A 15,692-nucleotide genomic window follows, 5' to 3' on the forward strand; every position below is an offset into this window, starting at 1 on the left:
AGGCCGATGGGCCCCACAGGGAGACCAGGACAACACAGACAGACACTTTCCCTGAGTTAGCACAAGCTCTGCCTCTCAGACACATGCAGAGGCGTACTGTACAGTGATCCGTGTGTGTGTGTGCCCAGTATGCAGAGGCATACAGAAGGCAGGTGGCCATCAGTAACAGCAGAGGCCAACCCAGCCCACTAATTGCTCGACAAGTTATGCTTTTCTTTCTCTCTTTGTCTGGACCCATTTGGTAAATTCAACTGGCTGCAATTACTGTCCCAGCAGCAGCAGCTCTATTCATGTGCCATGCGGCTCCATCTACAAGTCCTCATCACACAGCCTTTTATCTCCCCGTCAGGGGGACCAGTCATAATCCTCAAGACAAGCCAACAAAAGACCTGAGAGACCGGAAACCATCTCCCAGAGGAAACCAACGCTGGCTGGACAAAAAGGGATTGAAATTCATGGAGAAACATCAGGTAGGGTAGGTTTTAATAAAATGTTGTTTGAGTGTGTGTGTGTGTGTGTGTGTGTGTGTTGGGGGGGTACTGTCTGAGTATGGGTGTGCGTGCGTGCGTGAATGCTGATTACATAACTCCTGTCCTGGATGTCGAGTCTTCCGCAGACAGATAAACTGTTAGTTGTGGGGCACTTTCTCTTCAGTGGGTAACAAAAGTGGGTTTCCAAATGGTGATAACACTGAGCATCTACTATGACACACACATATACTTCCTATTGCCCCAGGCTGCAGGCACCAAATGTTGCAATTGCGATTAGACTTGCGATTTAGAGCAACACCTGAGTGAGCTGTTGGAATCATGGAAATATAATTATTATTCTAATTCTATAGTTAGAATATAGTTATTGTGACAGGGTAGGTACCAAAGTGTTGATAAGTGTTTCCTAGGGGACCCTATAATGTTCTCTTAGCTACTTCATGCAGGTAAAATATTCTTGCTTTGCATATTCCTCTTTGATATAGAAGATACTGTTGCACAAACATACCATCACTTGTATTATCAGGATGCATAGCTAGTTACGTTTGTTCTGACTCAGTACATTTATTTGCTAGCTAACTAGCGAGTAGTATTAGCGGCTAACACAATTTCGGCCCAACTTGCTAACAAAAAGACAAACTAGCCATTTGCAGATGTGAAACACAAACTAATATTGTAATTATAGAACGCTAGTGGAAGCAAAGTGAAAACTCCCCGAGTACGCATCTCTCTCTCCCTCTCTCTTCCTCAGAGTGCCGTAGAGGGAGGGAGAGAGGAGCTACAATGGATTGATCGAGCGCGGGTGTAAAGAGCTCCACAAACTCACTTGCACTAACAGATCAGGGCCCGATTTCACGAAAGCATCTTAAGACTAATTTCATCATTAGAACCTTCGTAGGAGCATAGTTTAATTCTCTGAACCGTTTCCCAAAACCATCTAAAGTTGCACTTGAAAATGCTCGTTATTTACCAACTGCCTCAGACCACTCGTAGAACAGCTAAGTTCGTCGTTAGATGCTTTCCCCCCCCCCTTCAATGTCACTTAACACACAGAAGATCTCAGCTAAACATTGAATCAATATGTTTATCTGTCTCTCTGTGACAGCCGATATCTTTAGAAAGAAATTCACTAAATACAATTTTTCAATGTCTTTGCAACTGTAATAAACAAGCAAAGTTTTTTAAAAAGTATTCAAATGAGAACCGAGTTAAATACAGTATAGGCTACATTTAAGAAATAAGGCATGAGGAGGTGTGGTATATGGCCAATATAATGCCTGGATACAGCCCGTAGCCGTGGTATATTTGCCATATACCACAAACCCCAGAGGTGCTGTATTGCTATTATAAACTGGCTACCAATGTAATTAGAGCAGTAAAAATAAATATTTTGTCATACCCGCGGTATACGGTCTGATATACCACGGCTGTCAGCCAATCAGCATTAGAAAGGTGTTCCTAATGTTTCGTATACTCAGTGTACAGGTAACTGCCAAAATAAAGGAAACGCCAACACAAAGTGTCTTAAACCTTTTCTCAATAGGGGGGCGCTATTTTCACTTTGTAAAAAATCGTTCCCAAATTAAACTGCCTCGTACTCAATTCTTGCTCGTACAATATGCATATTATTATTACTATTGGATAGAAAACACTCTCTAGTTTCTAAAACCGTTTGAATTATATCTGTGAGTAAAACAGAACTCATTTTGCAGCAAACTTCCGGTCAGGAAGTGAAAAATCTGAAATCGAGGCTCTGTTCCAGGGCCATCCTATTAATTTGCCTGAAATCTATGGATCTACATGCACTGCATACGCCTTCCACTAGATGTCACGAGGCAGTGAGAGGTGGAATGGGGTGTCTAGCTTGATCTGAGGCCGAACAAGAGCTTTTGGAATGACGTGACCAGATTTTTCATTGTCTTGGAAGGCGCGAGAAGGGACCCCCAGATTGCGTTCTGAAAAGCTTTCGGTATAGACGATAGATATCTCCGGCTCGGATTTTATTTGATATATGTGTTAAAAACATCATAAAGTAGTTATTTTAAACCGAGTTATATCAGTTTATTGCGATTTTCGGCATTTTCTTTTCTTTGCGTTATGTGGTGTTGGGCACATTTGCGCCACATGGCTAGCTTTGGTTGCTAATTCGACAGGCGAAGAGGACATTCTACAACCAAACAACGATTATTCTGGACAAAGGACAACATTCTGATGGAAGCTCATCAAAAGTAGGAACCATTTATGATGTTATTTCGTATTTCTGTCGAAAATGTGTAGTCATATTTTCCGCCCTGATTTTGGGCGCTGTCTCGCTATAACGTAAGCTGTATGTCGTACTAAAGTTATTTAAAAAAATCTAACACAGCGGTTGCATTAAGAACTAGTGTATCTTTCATTTGCTGTCCAACATGTATTTTTTAGTAAAGTTTATGATGAGGTATTTGATTAGATTAGGTGACTCTCCAAGATTTCTCCTGACATTTTTTGTCCATTTTGACTACGTATTCACATTGTAAAACCACGAATTGTACCGCTAAATATGCACATTTTCGAACAAACCATATATGTATTGTGTAATATGATGTTATAGGACTGTCATCTGAAAAAGTTTGTGAAGGTTAGTGAATAAATGTATATCTTTTGCTGGTTTTTTCGCTATCGCTACCTTTGCGGTGAATGAATGCGGTTGTGTGGTTGGCTATTGTAGTAAGCTAATATAATGCTATATTGTGTTTTCGCTGTAAAACACTTAAAAAATCTGAAATATTGTCTGGATTCACAAGATGTTTGTCTTTCATTTGCTGTACACCATGTATTTTTCATAAATGTTTTATGATGAGTATTTAGGTAATTCACGTTTCTCTCTGTAGTTATTCTAGCTGCTTTGGTGATATTTGTGATGGTGGCTGCAATGTAAAACTATGATTTATACCTGAAATATGCAAATTTTTCGAACAAAACATATGCTATACAATAAATCTGTTATAAGACTGTCATCTGATGAAGTTGTTTCTTGGTTAGTGACTAATTATATCTTTATTTGGTCGAATTTGTGATAGCTACCTATGCGGTAAAAAAAATTGTTAAAATATGCGGTTGAGTCTTTTGCTATCGTGGTTAGCTAATAGAAATAGATAGTGTTTTCGCTGTAAAACATTTTAAAAATCGGAAATGATGGCTGGATTCACAAGATGTGTATCTTTCATTTGGTGTCTTGGACTTGTGATTTCATGATATTTATATGCTAGTATTTACTTGTGGCGCTATGCTAGGCTATGCTAGTCAGCTTTTTTACTGATGAGGATGCTCCCGGATCCGGGATTGTGACCAAGCAGAAGTTAATAGGGCGTTGGGCCACCACAAGCTGCCAGAACAGCTTCAATGCACCTTGGCATAGATTCTACAAGTGTCTGGAACTCTATTGGAGAGATGCAACACCATTTTCCCACAGAAATTACATCATTTTGGGTTTTGTTGATGGTGGTGGAAAATGCCATCTCAGGCCCCACTCAGATAATAATGGAACGTTTTTGGATTGTGTAAACAACCGTAATTGGGTCATTTTTCACAATTTCCTCTTGGATCACTGAGATTAGGATCTGTACTCATCGATTTCATAATTATTATTATGATTTTTATCAGATATTATGCATTTGACCACAATTTCCACCAAATTCTCATTAATGCAACACTTTTCAAAGTAAGAAAATGTAATAAACAAATCAATTTCAATTCATTTAAAAAAAAAATACTTGGCTCCCCTAACGAAAACAAACATAACACTGAAAATAAAACTTTCAAATTGAATTATAACGGCAGAAGCTTCTGAAGATACAGTTTACCGTTTGAGCGTGGTCACCGAACCACCTGTTACACTTCACCCCCCTTTGAAGAGACCCATTCAAGTCACCGGACCAATGCCTAGGCTTTACAGGCTAACAGTCTTAACTCAGTCAGTCACGTTACCCTTATGACGACTTGAAACTACCACAAACATGTCAAACTAACACATCTTCAGGTTGCTCATCACATAAGCATGGATCACTAAACCACGCACCAATTGGTAGTTACAGTCTTGTCTTATCGCTGCAACTCCCGTACGGACTCGGGAGAGGCGAAGGTCGAGAGCCGTGCGTCCTCCCAAACACAACCCAACCAAGCCACACTGCTTCTTGACACAATGCCCGCTTAACCCGGAAGGCAGCCGCACCAGTGTGTCGGAGGAAACACCGTACACCAGGTGACCCGGCCCACCACAGATGTCGCTAGTGCGCGATGGGACAAGGACATCCCTGCCGGCCAAACCCTCCCCTAACCCAAACAGCGCTGGGCCAATTGTGCGCCGCCCCATGGGTCTTCCGGTTGCGGCCGGTTGCAACAGAGCCTAGAATCGAACCCAGAATTTCTAGTGGCACAGCTAGCACTGTGATGCAGTGCCTTAGACCCCTGCACCACTCGGGAGGCCTCAAACCACACTCTTTTAATGAGTAACCTTGCTGGATCTTGAAGACTTTTATTTGTGTAGCAGATAGGGATCTGTGAAACTCGATCCTCAGCCTGAAGTGGCGCTCCTTGCGTATTTGAAGGCAGCCTTTTTTTAATAGCACGATGGGCTGGAATGCCTCAGGAGGGAGGTCACGTGTGTTTGAGGCAGAAGTCTTGAGTCGAGTCTCCGTATGAGCTGAATCAGGGGGGAGTGGTACTCGCTAAGCAGGCAACATGAAGTCATTTACAATAGTGCCACTGGTACTTTTGTGCCAGATTTACAGTTGCGCTCAGCTTAACCACTGGGGTCGCTGTGGAGTGAGATTGTGGGGTGAATGTAGCAGATGGGGATCTGTGACACTCACTCATTAGCCTGAAGGGTCGCCTCTTGCGCAGTTGAAGGCCTTTTTTTACAGCGCGTTGGGTTGGAACGCTTCAGGAGGGCAGTCACATGTGACGGCAAGGAAGAGGTCCTGAGTTGAGTCTCGTATGAGCCGAATCAGAGCGAAGCGGTACTCATTAAGCAAGCAGTGCGTCATCCTTTACATGAATTTCCTAAACTCATCCCTATAGGCTTCAGCTATAGGCTTCAGGTTGTGTTTGGGAGGACGCACAGCTTTCAACCTTCGCCTCTCCCGAGTCCGTACGGGAGTTGCAGCGATGAGACAAGACTGCAATTAGGGCCGATTTCAAGTTTTCATAACAATCGGTAATCTGCCTTTTTGGACGCCGATTATGGACGATTACATTGCAATCCACGAGGAGACTGCGTGGCATGCTGACCACCAGTTACACAAGTGCAGCATCAAAAGGACCATGTGGCTGCAAGGAAATAAGGTAAGGTGCTAGCTAGCATTAAACTTATCTTATAAAAAAACAAATCAACATTCACATAATCACTAGTTAACTACACATGGTTGATGATATTACTAGGTCAACTAGCTTGTTTCGCGTTGCATATAATCAATGCGGTGCCTGTTAATATCATCAAATCACAGCTTACTTCAACAAAAGAGCATTCGCGAAAAAAGCACAATCGTTGCAATAATGTACCTAACCATAAACATCAATGCCTTTCTTAAAATCAATACACAAGTATATTTTTTTAAACCTGCATATGTAGTTAAAAGAAGGATTCATGTTAGCAGGCAATATTAACTAGGGAAATTGTGTCACTTCTCTTGCTTTCAGTGTCAGCTGAGTCAGGGTATATGCAGCAGTTTAGGCCGCCTGGCTCGTTGCGAACTGTTGACAGGCCATTTATTCCTAACAAAGAACGTAATTAATTTGCCAGAATTTTACATAATTATGACATAACATTGAAGGTTGGTACAATGTAACAGTAATATTTAGACTTAGGGTTGCCACCCGTTCGATAAAATACGGAACTGTTCCGTATTTCACTGAAAGAATATATTTTTTGTTTTCGATATGATAGTTTCCGGGTTTGACCATATTAATGAGGTTGTACTTATTATAGGACTATTTCTCTCTATACCATTTGTATTTCATATACCTTTGACTATTGGATGTTCTAATAGGTACTTTAGTATTGCCAGCCTAATCTCGGGAGTTGATAGTCTTGAAGTCATAAACAGCGCAATGATTGAAGCATTGTGAAGAGCTGCTGGCAAACGCAGCAAAGTGCTGTTTGAATGAATGCTTACGAGCCTGCTGCTGCCTACCACTGCTCAGTCAGACTGCTCTATCAAATCGTAGACTTAATTATAATATAATAACACACAGAAATACGAGACTTAGGTCATTAATATGGTCAAATCCGGAAACTATCATTTCGAAAACAAAACAATTATTCTTTCAGTGAAATACGGAACCGTTCCGTATTTTTCTAACGGGTGGCATCCATAAGTCTAAATATTGCTGTTACATTGCACAACCTTCAATGTCATAATTATGTAAAATTCTGGCAAATTAGTTTGCAACGAGCCAGGCGGCCCAAACTGTTGCATATACCCTGACTCTGCGTGCACTCATTGCGCACTAGCGACTTCTGTGTCGGGCCAGGTGCACGCTGACCAGGTCGCCAGGTGTACGTACGGTGTTTCCTCCGACACATTGGTGCGGCTGGCTTCCGGGTTGGATGTGCGTTGTGTCAAGAAGCAGTGCGGCTAGGTTGTGTTGTGTTTCGGAGGACGAATGGCTCTCGACCTTTGCCTCTCCCGAGTCCGTACGGGAGTTGCAGGGATGAGACAAGACTGTAACTACTACCAATTGGATACCACGAAATTGTGGAGAATTATTTTTAAAAACATGAATTTAAACTAACATGAATCGGCCATTCCGATTAATCGGTCGAACTCCAGTTCAAAGGCACTTAAACCTTCTGTCTTGCCAATTCACCCTCTAAACGGCACACACGTAATCCATTTCACAATTGTCTCAAGGCTTAAAAATCATTATTTAACCTGTCATCTCCCCTTTATCTACACTCATTTAACAAGTGACATCAATAAGGGATCAAAGCTTTCAACTGGATTCATGTTTTGTACACTCAGTGTACATTCTCACTCTGTTACTGAGGCAGTGTTGGCATTTTCTAAACTCCCTCTCTGTGGTACTACTACCAGAGCAGCCATCAGTCAGTCAGGCCCAGGTCTGATGTTGGGTGGCACGCTGCTCAGACTCATCAGTGCTTGATGTATTCTCTCCCTGTCCTGGCATCTCGGGGGAATAACATTTCATACTTCTTACAGTGAGTGGGCAGATAATATGTATGCCAGGGTACTGGCTCTTCCATGGCTTGTTCTATAAACCCAGAGAAGACATCAAACACAGAAATACTCAACTCAAAATGTTGCCAATAATATGCAGGAGTAAGAGGTTCATCATCCAGGGTGTTCTATTGGGTTGCCGCCACCTTCTCTATTCCATATTCTAGTAGATTGGGTATCTTGATAGAGACTGGGTGGCGGTCAAACACAAAGAGCACTGTAGAAATCAATCTATTTTGGGATGTTCTTTAAGACAGTCATGCATACCCAGCCAGTCACACTGTGTGACTCTGAGGAAAGGAAACTGTTTGGAGCACATCCTCTGAGGGTTAAAGACATGCATGACAGGGAGACAGAGCTATAACCCTGGTTCCACTGCTCTGCCTCTCTTCTCCTCTCCCTGTAACAAGACTGTCTGTCTGGCAGCATGGGCAGCGGGAGAAGAGGGATAGAGGAAGGAGAAGAAAGGGAGGATAGAAGGGTGGGAGGATAGAAGATGGATGAAAGAGCTGTGAAATATAAGGAGGGCCCTGCTGCTGATGCATTTCTCGACCACACACAGTATGCACTCACACAAACACTTGAATTGTTCAAAACTTCTCAGGAGCCTTGTGGGAAACCTTAATAATCATATAGGGCCTGGCTGCGACCAACAAACCCTAAATGTCAGTGCATCCTCCTCAGCCGATCACCATCACACACACCACCTATTTCCTCTGCAGGGAGAGGAGCAGGAGTTTAGCATGGCCACAGGCTTTAGAAACATCCCCTGACATTTACTGGCTCGTCTACACTCGGTCTCTGGCACGCACAGCAGAAGAGACCAGAAGGGAAGAGAGATCTCCACCGTCGTTCTGGTAATGTCTTTCTGAGAGCTTTTGGAGTTGGCATGCACCCACCTGAAGGATGCCAGATTCTCAGTCTCTGCAGTGATGCCACTTCTGCCCAGGGCCTGTATTGTTAAACATGGCAGACAGGCAGACAGGCAGACAAACAGGTTGCCTGGAAAGAGGAGCTGCACTAACAACAGTGGAGATTGATCTACTAGGCTGACTGTGCTGGAGAGTTCCCCTACTATCATATCCAGTACACACATACACTATATATGCAAAAGTATATGGACACCCATTCAAATTAGTGGATTCGGCTATTTCAGCCACAACCGTAGCTGACAGGAGTATAAAAATCGAGCACACAGCCATGCAATCTCCATAGACAAACATTGTCAGTAGAATGGCCTTACTGAAGAGCTCAGTGACTTTCAACGTGGCACTATCATAGGATGCAAGTAATTTGGTTAAATGTCTGCCCTGCTAGAGCTGCCCCGTTCAACTGTAAGTGCTGTTATTGTGAAGTGGAAACGTCTAGGAGCAACAAGGGCTCAGCCGCGAAGTGGTAGGCCACACAAGCTCACAGAACGGGACTGCTGAGTGCTGAAGCGCGTAAAAAATAATAAAATAAAAAAACGCCAGCCCTCAGTTGTAACACTCACTACCGAGTTCCAAACTGCCTCTGGAAGCAACGTCAGCACAAGAACTGTTCGTCGGGAGCTTCATGAAATGGGTTTTCATAGCCGAGTAGCTACACACAAGCCTAAGATCAACATGCGCAATGCTAAGCATCGGCTGGAGTGGTGCAAAGCTCGCTGCCATTGAACTCTGGAGCAGTGGAAACGCGTTCTCTGGAGTGATGAATCACACTTCACCATCTGGCAGTCTGATGGACACATCTGTGTTTAGCGGTTGCCAGGGGAATGCTACCTTCCCGAATGCATAGTGCCAACTGTAAAGTTTGGTGGAGGAGGAATAATGGTCTGAGGCTATTTTTCATGGTTACGGTTAGAACCCTTAGTTCCAGTGAAGGGAAATCTTAACGCTACAGCATACGATGACATTCTAGACGATTCTGTGCTTCCAACTTTGTGGCAACAGTTTGGGGAAGGCCCTTTCCTGTTTCAGCATGACAATGCCCAAGTTCACAAAGCGAGGTCCATACAGAAATGGTTTGTCGAGATCGATGTGGAAGAACATGACTGGCCTGCACAGAGCCCTGACCTCAACCCCATCGAACACCTTTGGGATGAATTGTAACACCGACAGCGAGCCAGGCCTAATCGCCCAACATCAGTGCCCGACCTCATTAATGCTCTCGTGGCTGAATGGAAGCAAGTCCCAGCAGCAATGTTCCAACATCTAGTGGAAAGCCTTCCCAGAAGAGTGGAGGCTGTTATAGCAGCAAAGGGGGGACCAACTCCATATTAATGCCCATGATTTTGGAATGAGATGTTCGACTAGCAGGTGTTTACATAGCTTTGGTATTGTAGTGTAGCAGGGACAGGACAGGAGTCAGGACAGGGGCCCATTGATTTACACAGCAGGCTTTAGCCACTGAGCCCAGCGGAGATGGGAGTGAGATGGAGAGTGGGTGAGGTGGAGAGTTATTGAGGGAGAGAAAGAGTGAGTGAAAGTGGGAGTGAGAAAGTTGCTGCTCTCAGCAAACCACAGTTCCCCTCTGTGGTTCCCCTAACGATAGACAGATGTGTCCATCCAGCAAACATCTACAACAACACAGGACACAACACTGCACTTCCTGTTATAGGACACACATTGCATCCCAGACATAGGGCACCGATGAATAGGCACCGTGTTCCGTCTCATTCCGTCTATAGTTTCACAACAGATCAATACCAGAGGTGAACTGAGGCCCTTTACCACTTTGAATGGAAGACAAGAGCATGAATTATTCAGAAGGCTGCTGGGAATTAAGGAAGAACCAGTTCAACATTACTTCACTATGTGATCTATTCTAATTTAGCCTGACTGACTGACTGTCATCTTTCCAAGGAGTCAGGGAGAGCTTACACCACGCTGTCATAACACTATAAGCTAGGCAACGTAACAAGCACTTAGGCCATAGACAAATTGGACAGTGTGCACGTCATGTCACGCCAAGCATCAGTAGGTATCATTTTAAGGACCACTAATACACTCGGACAGTGTTTCTTTCTGCAAAATGCGACTGACCACAGCAGGCAGAAACTATCTCATTTCCTTCCCTCACACTGTGGAGGCCGCTGAAGCAGGGAGATTCTCTCTCTGCCTCGTTCTCTCTCTGCCTCGCTCTCTCTCTCCAGGAACCAGTCCCATGAGTTAATATGCCTATATTTAGTCATTCTCTCACAGCAACACCAGCTCTGGTCCTTGGAACCCACTGCTCGTTACCTTCAACAACACTACCAGGAACATGGATTCAAACTGACAAATAAACAATGACTTTTATTGTATTTTATTGTCACATACACCAGATAGGTGAGATACTGTGTTTTATCGTTGTCCATCATAGGCCAGGTAGTATATTTCAAAAATCAACACTGCTAGGCTGGTAAAAATAAAAACACACATAAATCTGAGTTGTCTGTATCAGCCTTTTTACAGACTGACTGCCAGACTTTGGTATTTTCCCACAATATCAACCCAGGCAGGGAGGGAGTTGATGACATGAGCCGAGTTGCCAGAGAGTCTCTAGTCTGTCTGCACAGTTACAACCCTGTAAACACTGACAGTAAAAAAGGCTTTGTAATAACAGCATGCGTCGTAAAGGAAGCACCTCTAACACCAGTAGCAGAGCGGGCTGTAGAATGCTCATTCATCCAGTGAAACAGAGAATACATAACATACCATGCTATGACAACACCGCACACTCACGTCTCGCTGTGAAGCACAGCGAGAGGGAGAGCTTCAGCTCCACTAATGAGAGCCCCCTCTGAAGACGAGGCTCGTCTTCTCAGAGACGTGCAGTCAGTGTGTGTGCGTGTGTGTGTGTTCGTGCGCTTGGGTGTGTCAAGTCATATAAGGTTGCGCTGCTGGAAAAGAGCATGGCTGTCTAGGCTGAGGACGGATGGGAGCAGCCAGCCACTTACACACAAAGCCTAAGAAATACAGCCTGTAAACGTGAGGAATGAGCCCTGACGTGGGTGTGCGAGTGTGTGTGTGTGCGTGTGACAGAGAAAGATGGAAAGGGAGATGGTAGAGATGGTGAAAGAGGCCAGAAAGATTCATGTGAGATAGGCCAAGTCACAGAGAGAAAGATGGGGGGGGGGGGGGGGGGTCAAGGAATATAAAGGTGAAGACAGAGATAAAACACAAAGAGTGAGAGTCTGAAGCAGAGTAAGATGTCTACTCATTGTGAGAGCTGGATCAGGATAAGAGCTATCAGATGTGCTTTAATGTGTCTGCATGTCATCCAGCCAGGGCATGACTGGAGTATTGGGCAACAGTGGGAACCAGAGAGAGAGCGAGAATGAGGGAGAGGTGGAAGGAGTGGAGGGAATAAGGGAGTGAGAGAGAGAAAGAACCTGACAGTCAGAGTATGTAATCCACATTACATTTAAGGGCTTTTTCCTCTCTCTCCTCACTATGGGAAAAGCCAGTGACCTTTCTCTCAGTGGGTTAAATCTGGCATTTCTGACAAAGGACCTCTAGCCAGTATTCTAGCCAGGTTAATGTATGGGCAGCATTAATCCGGACTGGAGATTTCATAAACTGGAGGGGTGCTCAGTCTGTGCTTGGGGGTGGATGGGTAGTGAGCCCTAACATGGTCCTAAAATCACCATTGTGGGATAGATAGCTGGATTCAGAGGTTTATATTAAGAACAGATAAATAGAAAGATCTGTCCATGTAGACAGCAGCTAGTCACTGCTTGGCACACCACTACAGATACACCCTTGGATCTGGGCAAGAGGCAGTTTGTTTGGATGCTGCCAATGACAGACATGGGCATGGTAGGTGATCCTGGGATGAACTACAGAGCTGATAGAGGGACTGTGATGTGGGATCATGGGAGATGTAGTTTTGAAGACGTGATGGGCACACAAGTTCCCACAGCCTTCAGTGCTCCAGTACAGTACAGTGCCACCCCTGTGTACTTAGGGTCGTTGTCCTGTTGGAAGGTGAACCTTCGCCCCGTCTGAGGTCCTGAGCGCTCTGGAGCAGGTTTTCATCAAGGATCTCGCTGTACTTTGCTCCGTTAATCTTTCCCTCGATCCTGAATAGTCTCCCAGTCCCTGCCGCTGAAAAACATCCCCACAGTACGATGCTGCCACCACCATGCTTCACCGTAGGGATGGTGCAAGGTTGCTATCAGACGTGACGCTTGGCATTCAGGCCAAAGCGTTCAATCTTGGTTTCAGACCAGAGAATCTAGTTTTTCATGGTCAGAGTTTCTAGGTGCCTTTTGGCAAACTCCAAGCGGGTTATCATGTGCCTTTTACTGAGGAGTGGCTTCTGGCCTGCACAGAGCCCTAACCTCAACCCTCTACCATAAAGGCCTGATTGGAGGAGTGCTGCAGAGATGGTTGTCCTTCTGGAAGGTTCTCCCAACTCCAGAGGAAACGCTGGAGCTCTGTCAGAGTGACCTTCAGGTTCTTGGTCACCTCCCTGACCAAGGACCTTCTCCCCCGATTGCTCAGTTTGGCCGTCTTGGTGGTTCCAAACTTCTTCCATTTAAGAATGATGGAGGCCACTGTGTTCTTGGGGACCTTCAATGCTGCAGACATTTTTTGGTACATTTCCCCAGACCTGTGCCTCGACACAATCCTGTCTCGGAGCTCTACGGATAATTCCTTCAACCTCATGGCTGGGTTGTTGCTCTGACATGCACTGTCAACTGTGGGACCTTATAGACAGGTGTGTGCCTTTCCAAATCATGTCCAATCAATTGAATTTGACAGCTAATCAAGCTGTAAAAACATCAAGGGTGATCAATGGAAACAGGATGCACCTGAGCTCAATTTCAAGTCTCACAGCAAAGAGTCTGAACATTATGTAAATAAGGTATTAGTTTTTTTATTTGTAATACATTTGCAAAAAAAAAAATGTAAACCTGTTTTCGCATTTTCATTATGGGGTACTGTTTGTAGATTGATGAGGAAAAACATGTATTTAATCGATTTTAGAATAAGGCTGTAACGTAACAAAATGTGGAAAAAGTCAAAGGGTCTAAATAGTTTCCAAATGCACTGTATGTGACCTGCCAGGGGCTAAATGGAACACAGCCGCCCCTGAGGGAGAGGCATCAGTCAGACAACAAGACCACTGGCCTTGGCCTAGCAGGTGGAGGTCAAGGTGAGAGGGAGCGGTGGCTGTACAGAGGAGGGAACATGAAAGAAGGAGGGAGGGAGGAAAAGGAGGAGGGCGTGTGAGAGGGAGGATTAAGAAGAAGGGAGAAAGAGGAAATGTGACAAAGAGCGAATAGAGAGAGGTCTTCTTACCGATCTGTCTCTCCAGGTCAGCAGCTTCATCGGGCGTTGCTCGGGGCAGGACCCCTGGGTCACTGAAGCTGGTCCTGAAGAGAGTCCCCAGCACAAAGACAAACAGCACCCCCCCAATCACTGGGATGGCTGGGGTGAGCTGCAGCGACAGGAACGGACAGCTAGGGTAGAACACGAGAGAGAAAGGGCCAGAGTCAGACTCATACAGATCTTCATGAAACTGTAGTATTCAGAGCAGGCTGCACCAAGCCAAACACATGACCATCACTAGAAACAGCGGCGTATGTTGGCAGGACAGGAAAAAGTGTTGGGTCGGAAGTGGGTAGAATTATCCTCCACACCAAGCTCAATTTCAAAGCAGAGCGTAGATATTAGATACGGAGACTCATCACCTCTTATCTAAAAACGTTATTTTTAATCTTATAGCCTAACTAGACGATTGGCTATAAAAGGCCTGGGGAAAGTTGTGTAATTTAAATAAAATCAGAGAGGAAGAGGTAAACTTTAGGCTACTCTGGAGAATTTGCATGCAAGACAGCATAACAAGACATATGCGCACCACAGTTTTTTTTTAAGCCTGACACCTCTCTCCCCCTAGTGCTGGCTCGCCTCAGGCGTATTCATTACTCCGATTACGTTGCAAAACATTTCTTAAAAACGGAAGCAAACGGAACGAAGCATCTGAATTTGTCCAATAGCTTTACTTGACTCATCGCGCTCTAGCCAGTCCTTGAGCGGGCCAGTCACCAGTTGAACGTGTTTCCTCCTACAACATTGGTGCGGCTTGCTTCTGGGTTAAGCTGGCTGGTGTTAAGGAGCGTGGTTAGGCGTGTCATGTTTCGGAGAACGCATGACTCCACCTTCGCTTCGCCCGAGCCCGTTGGGGAGGTGCAGCAATGAGACAAGATCGAAATTGGGGAGACAAATGGGGGTAAAATACAAAAAGAAAATAATGAAAGGCAAAGGAGAGCAAGTCTTATATGACAATACTTTGAGAAGTACATTTTTTGTATTATTTTGAATCAGGGAGTCCTACTGAGACCAAGGTCTCTTTTACAGATGAGCCCTGAATTACAGAAATCACAGACATCAAAATATAAATACAAAATGCAACCAGAAAGGAAAACACTGTCATAAAAAACAAAGACATTCATCAGTAATAAGGTCCGCAATCAGTTTTCTGAATTGCCATAGAGGCAATGTTTGGGATGAGTTGGACCGTAGAGTGAAGGACAAACAAGCTAACAAGTGCTCAGTATATGTGGGATCTCCTTCAAGACTGTTGGAAAAGTATTCCAGGTGAAACTTGAGAGAAATGCCAAGAGTGTGCAAAGCTGTCAAAGGCAAAGTGTGGCTACTTTGAAGAATCTCAAATATAAAAATATTTTGATTTGTTTAACACTTTTTTGGTTACTACATGTTTCCATACGTGTTATTTCATGGTGTGGATGTCTGCACTATTATTCTACAATGTAGAAAATAGTTTTAAAAAATAAAGAAAAACCCTTGAATGAGTAGGTGTCCAAACTTTTGACTGGTACTGTATATACAGTGCATTCAGAAAGTATTCAGACCCCTTGACTTTTTCCACATTTTGTTACGTTACAGCCTTAGTCTAAAATTGATTAAATAATTTTTTCCCCCTTATAAATCTCCATACAATACCCCATAATGACAAGGCAAAACAGGTTTTTACAAATGTTTACAACAAAAAAAAA

At 44.2% G+C, this 15,692-nt stretch overlaps 1 protein-coding gene across 5 annotated transcripts in view; it reads right to left on the reverse strand.

The window, feature by feature from the left end:
- Positions 1 to 15,692, reverse strand: part of LOC139530679 (palmitoyltransferase ZDHHC14-like) — a 94,081-nt gene that overhangs the window by 36,207 nt on the left and 42,182 nt on the right. For all 5 annotated transcript variants that reach the window (XM_071327296.1, XM_071327294.1, XM_071327291.1 and 2 more), the window contains one exon: positions 13,975 to 14,135. In XM_071327296.1, the coding sequence (XP_071183397.1) occupies positions 13,975 to 14,135 (161 nt within the window). The remainder of the gene's footprint in view (positions 1 to 13,974; positions 14,136 to 15,692) is intronic.

The sequence above is a fragment of the Salvelinus alpinus genome, chromosome 9 (genome assembly GCF_045679555.1).
Source record: "Salvelinus alpinus chromosome 9, SLU_Salpinus.1, whole genome shotgun sequence".
Classification (NCBI taxonomy): Eukaryota; Metazoa; Chordata; class Actinopteri; order Salmoniformes; family Salmonidae; genus Salvelinus; species Salvelinus alpinus.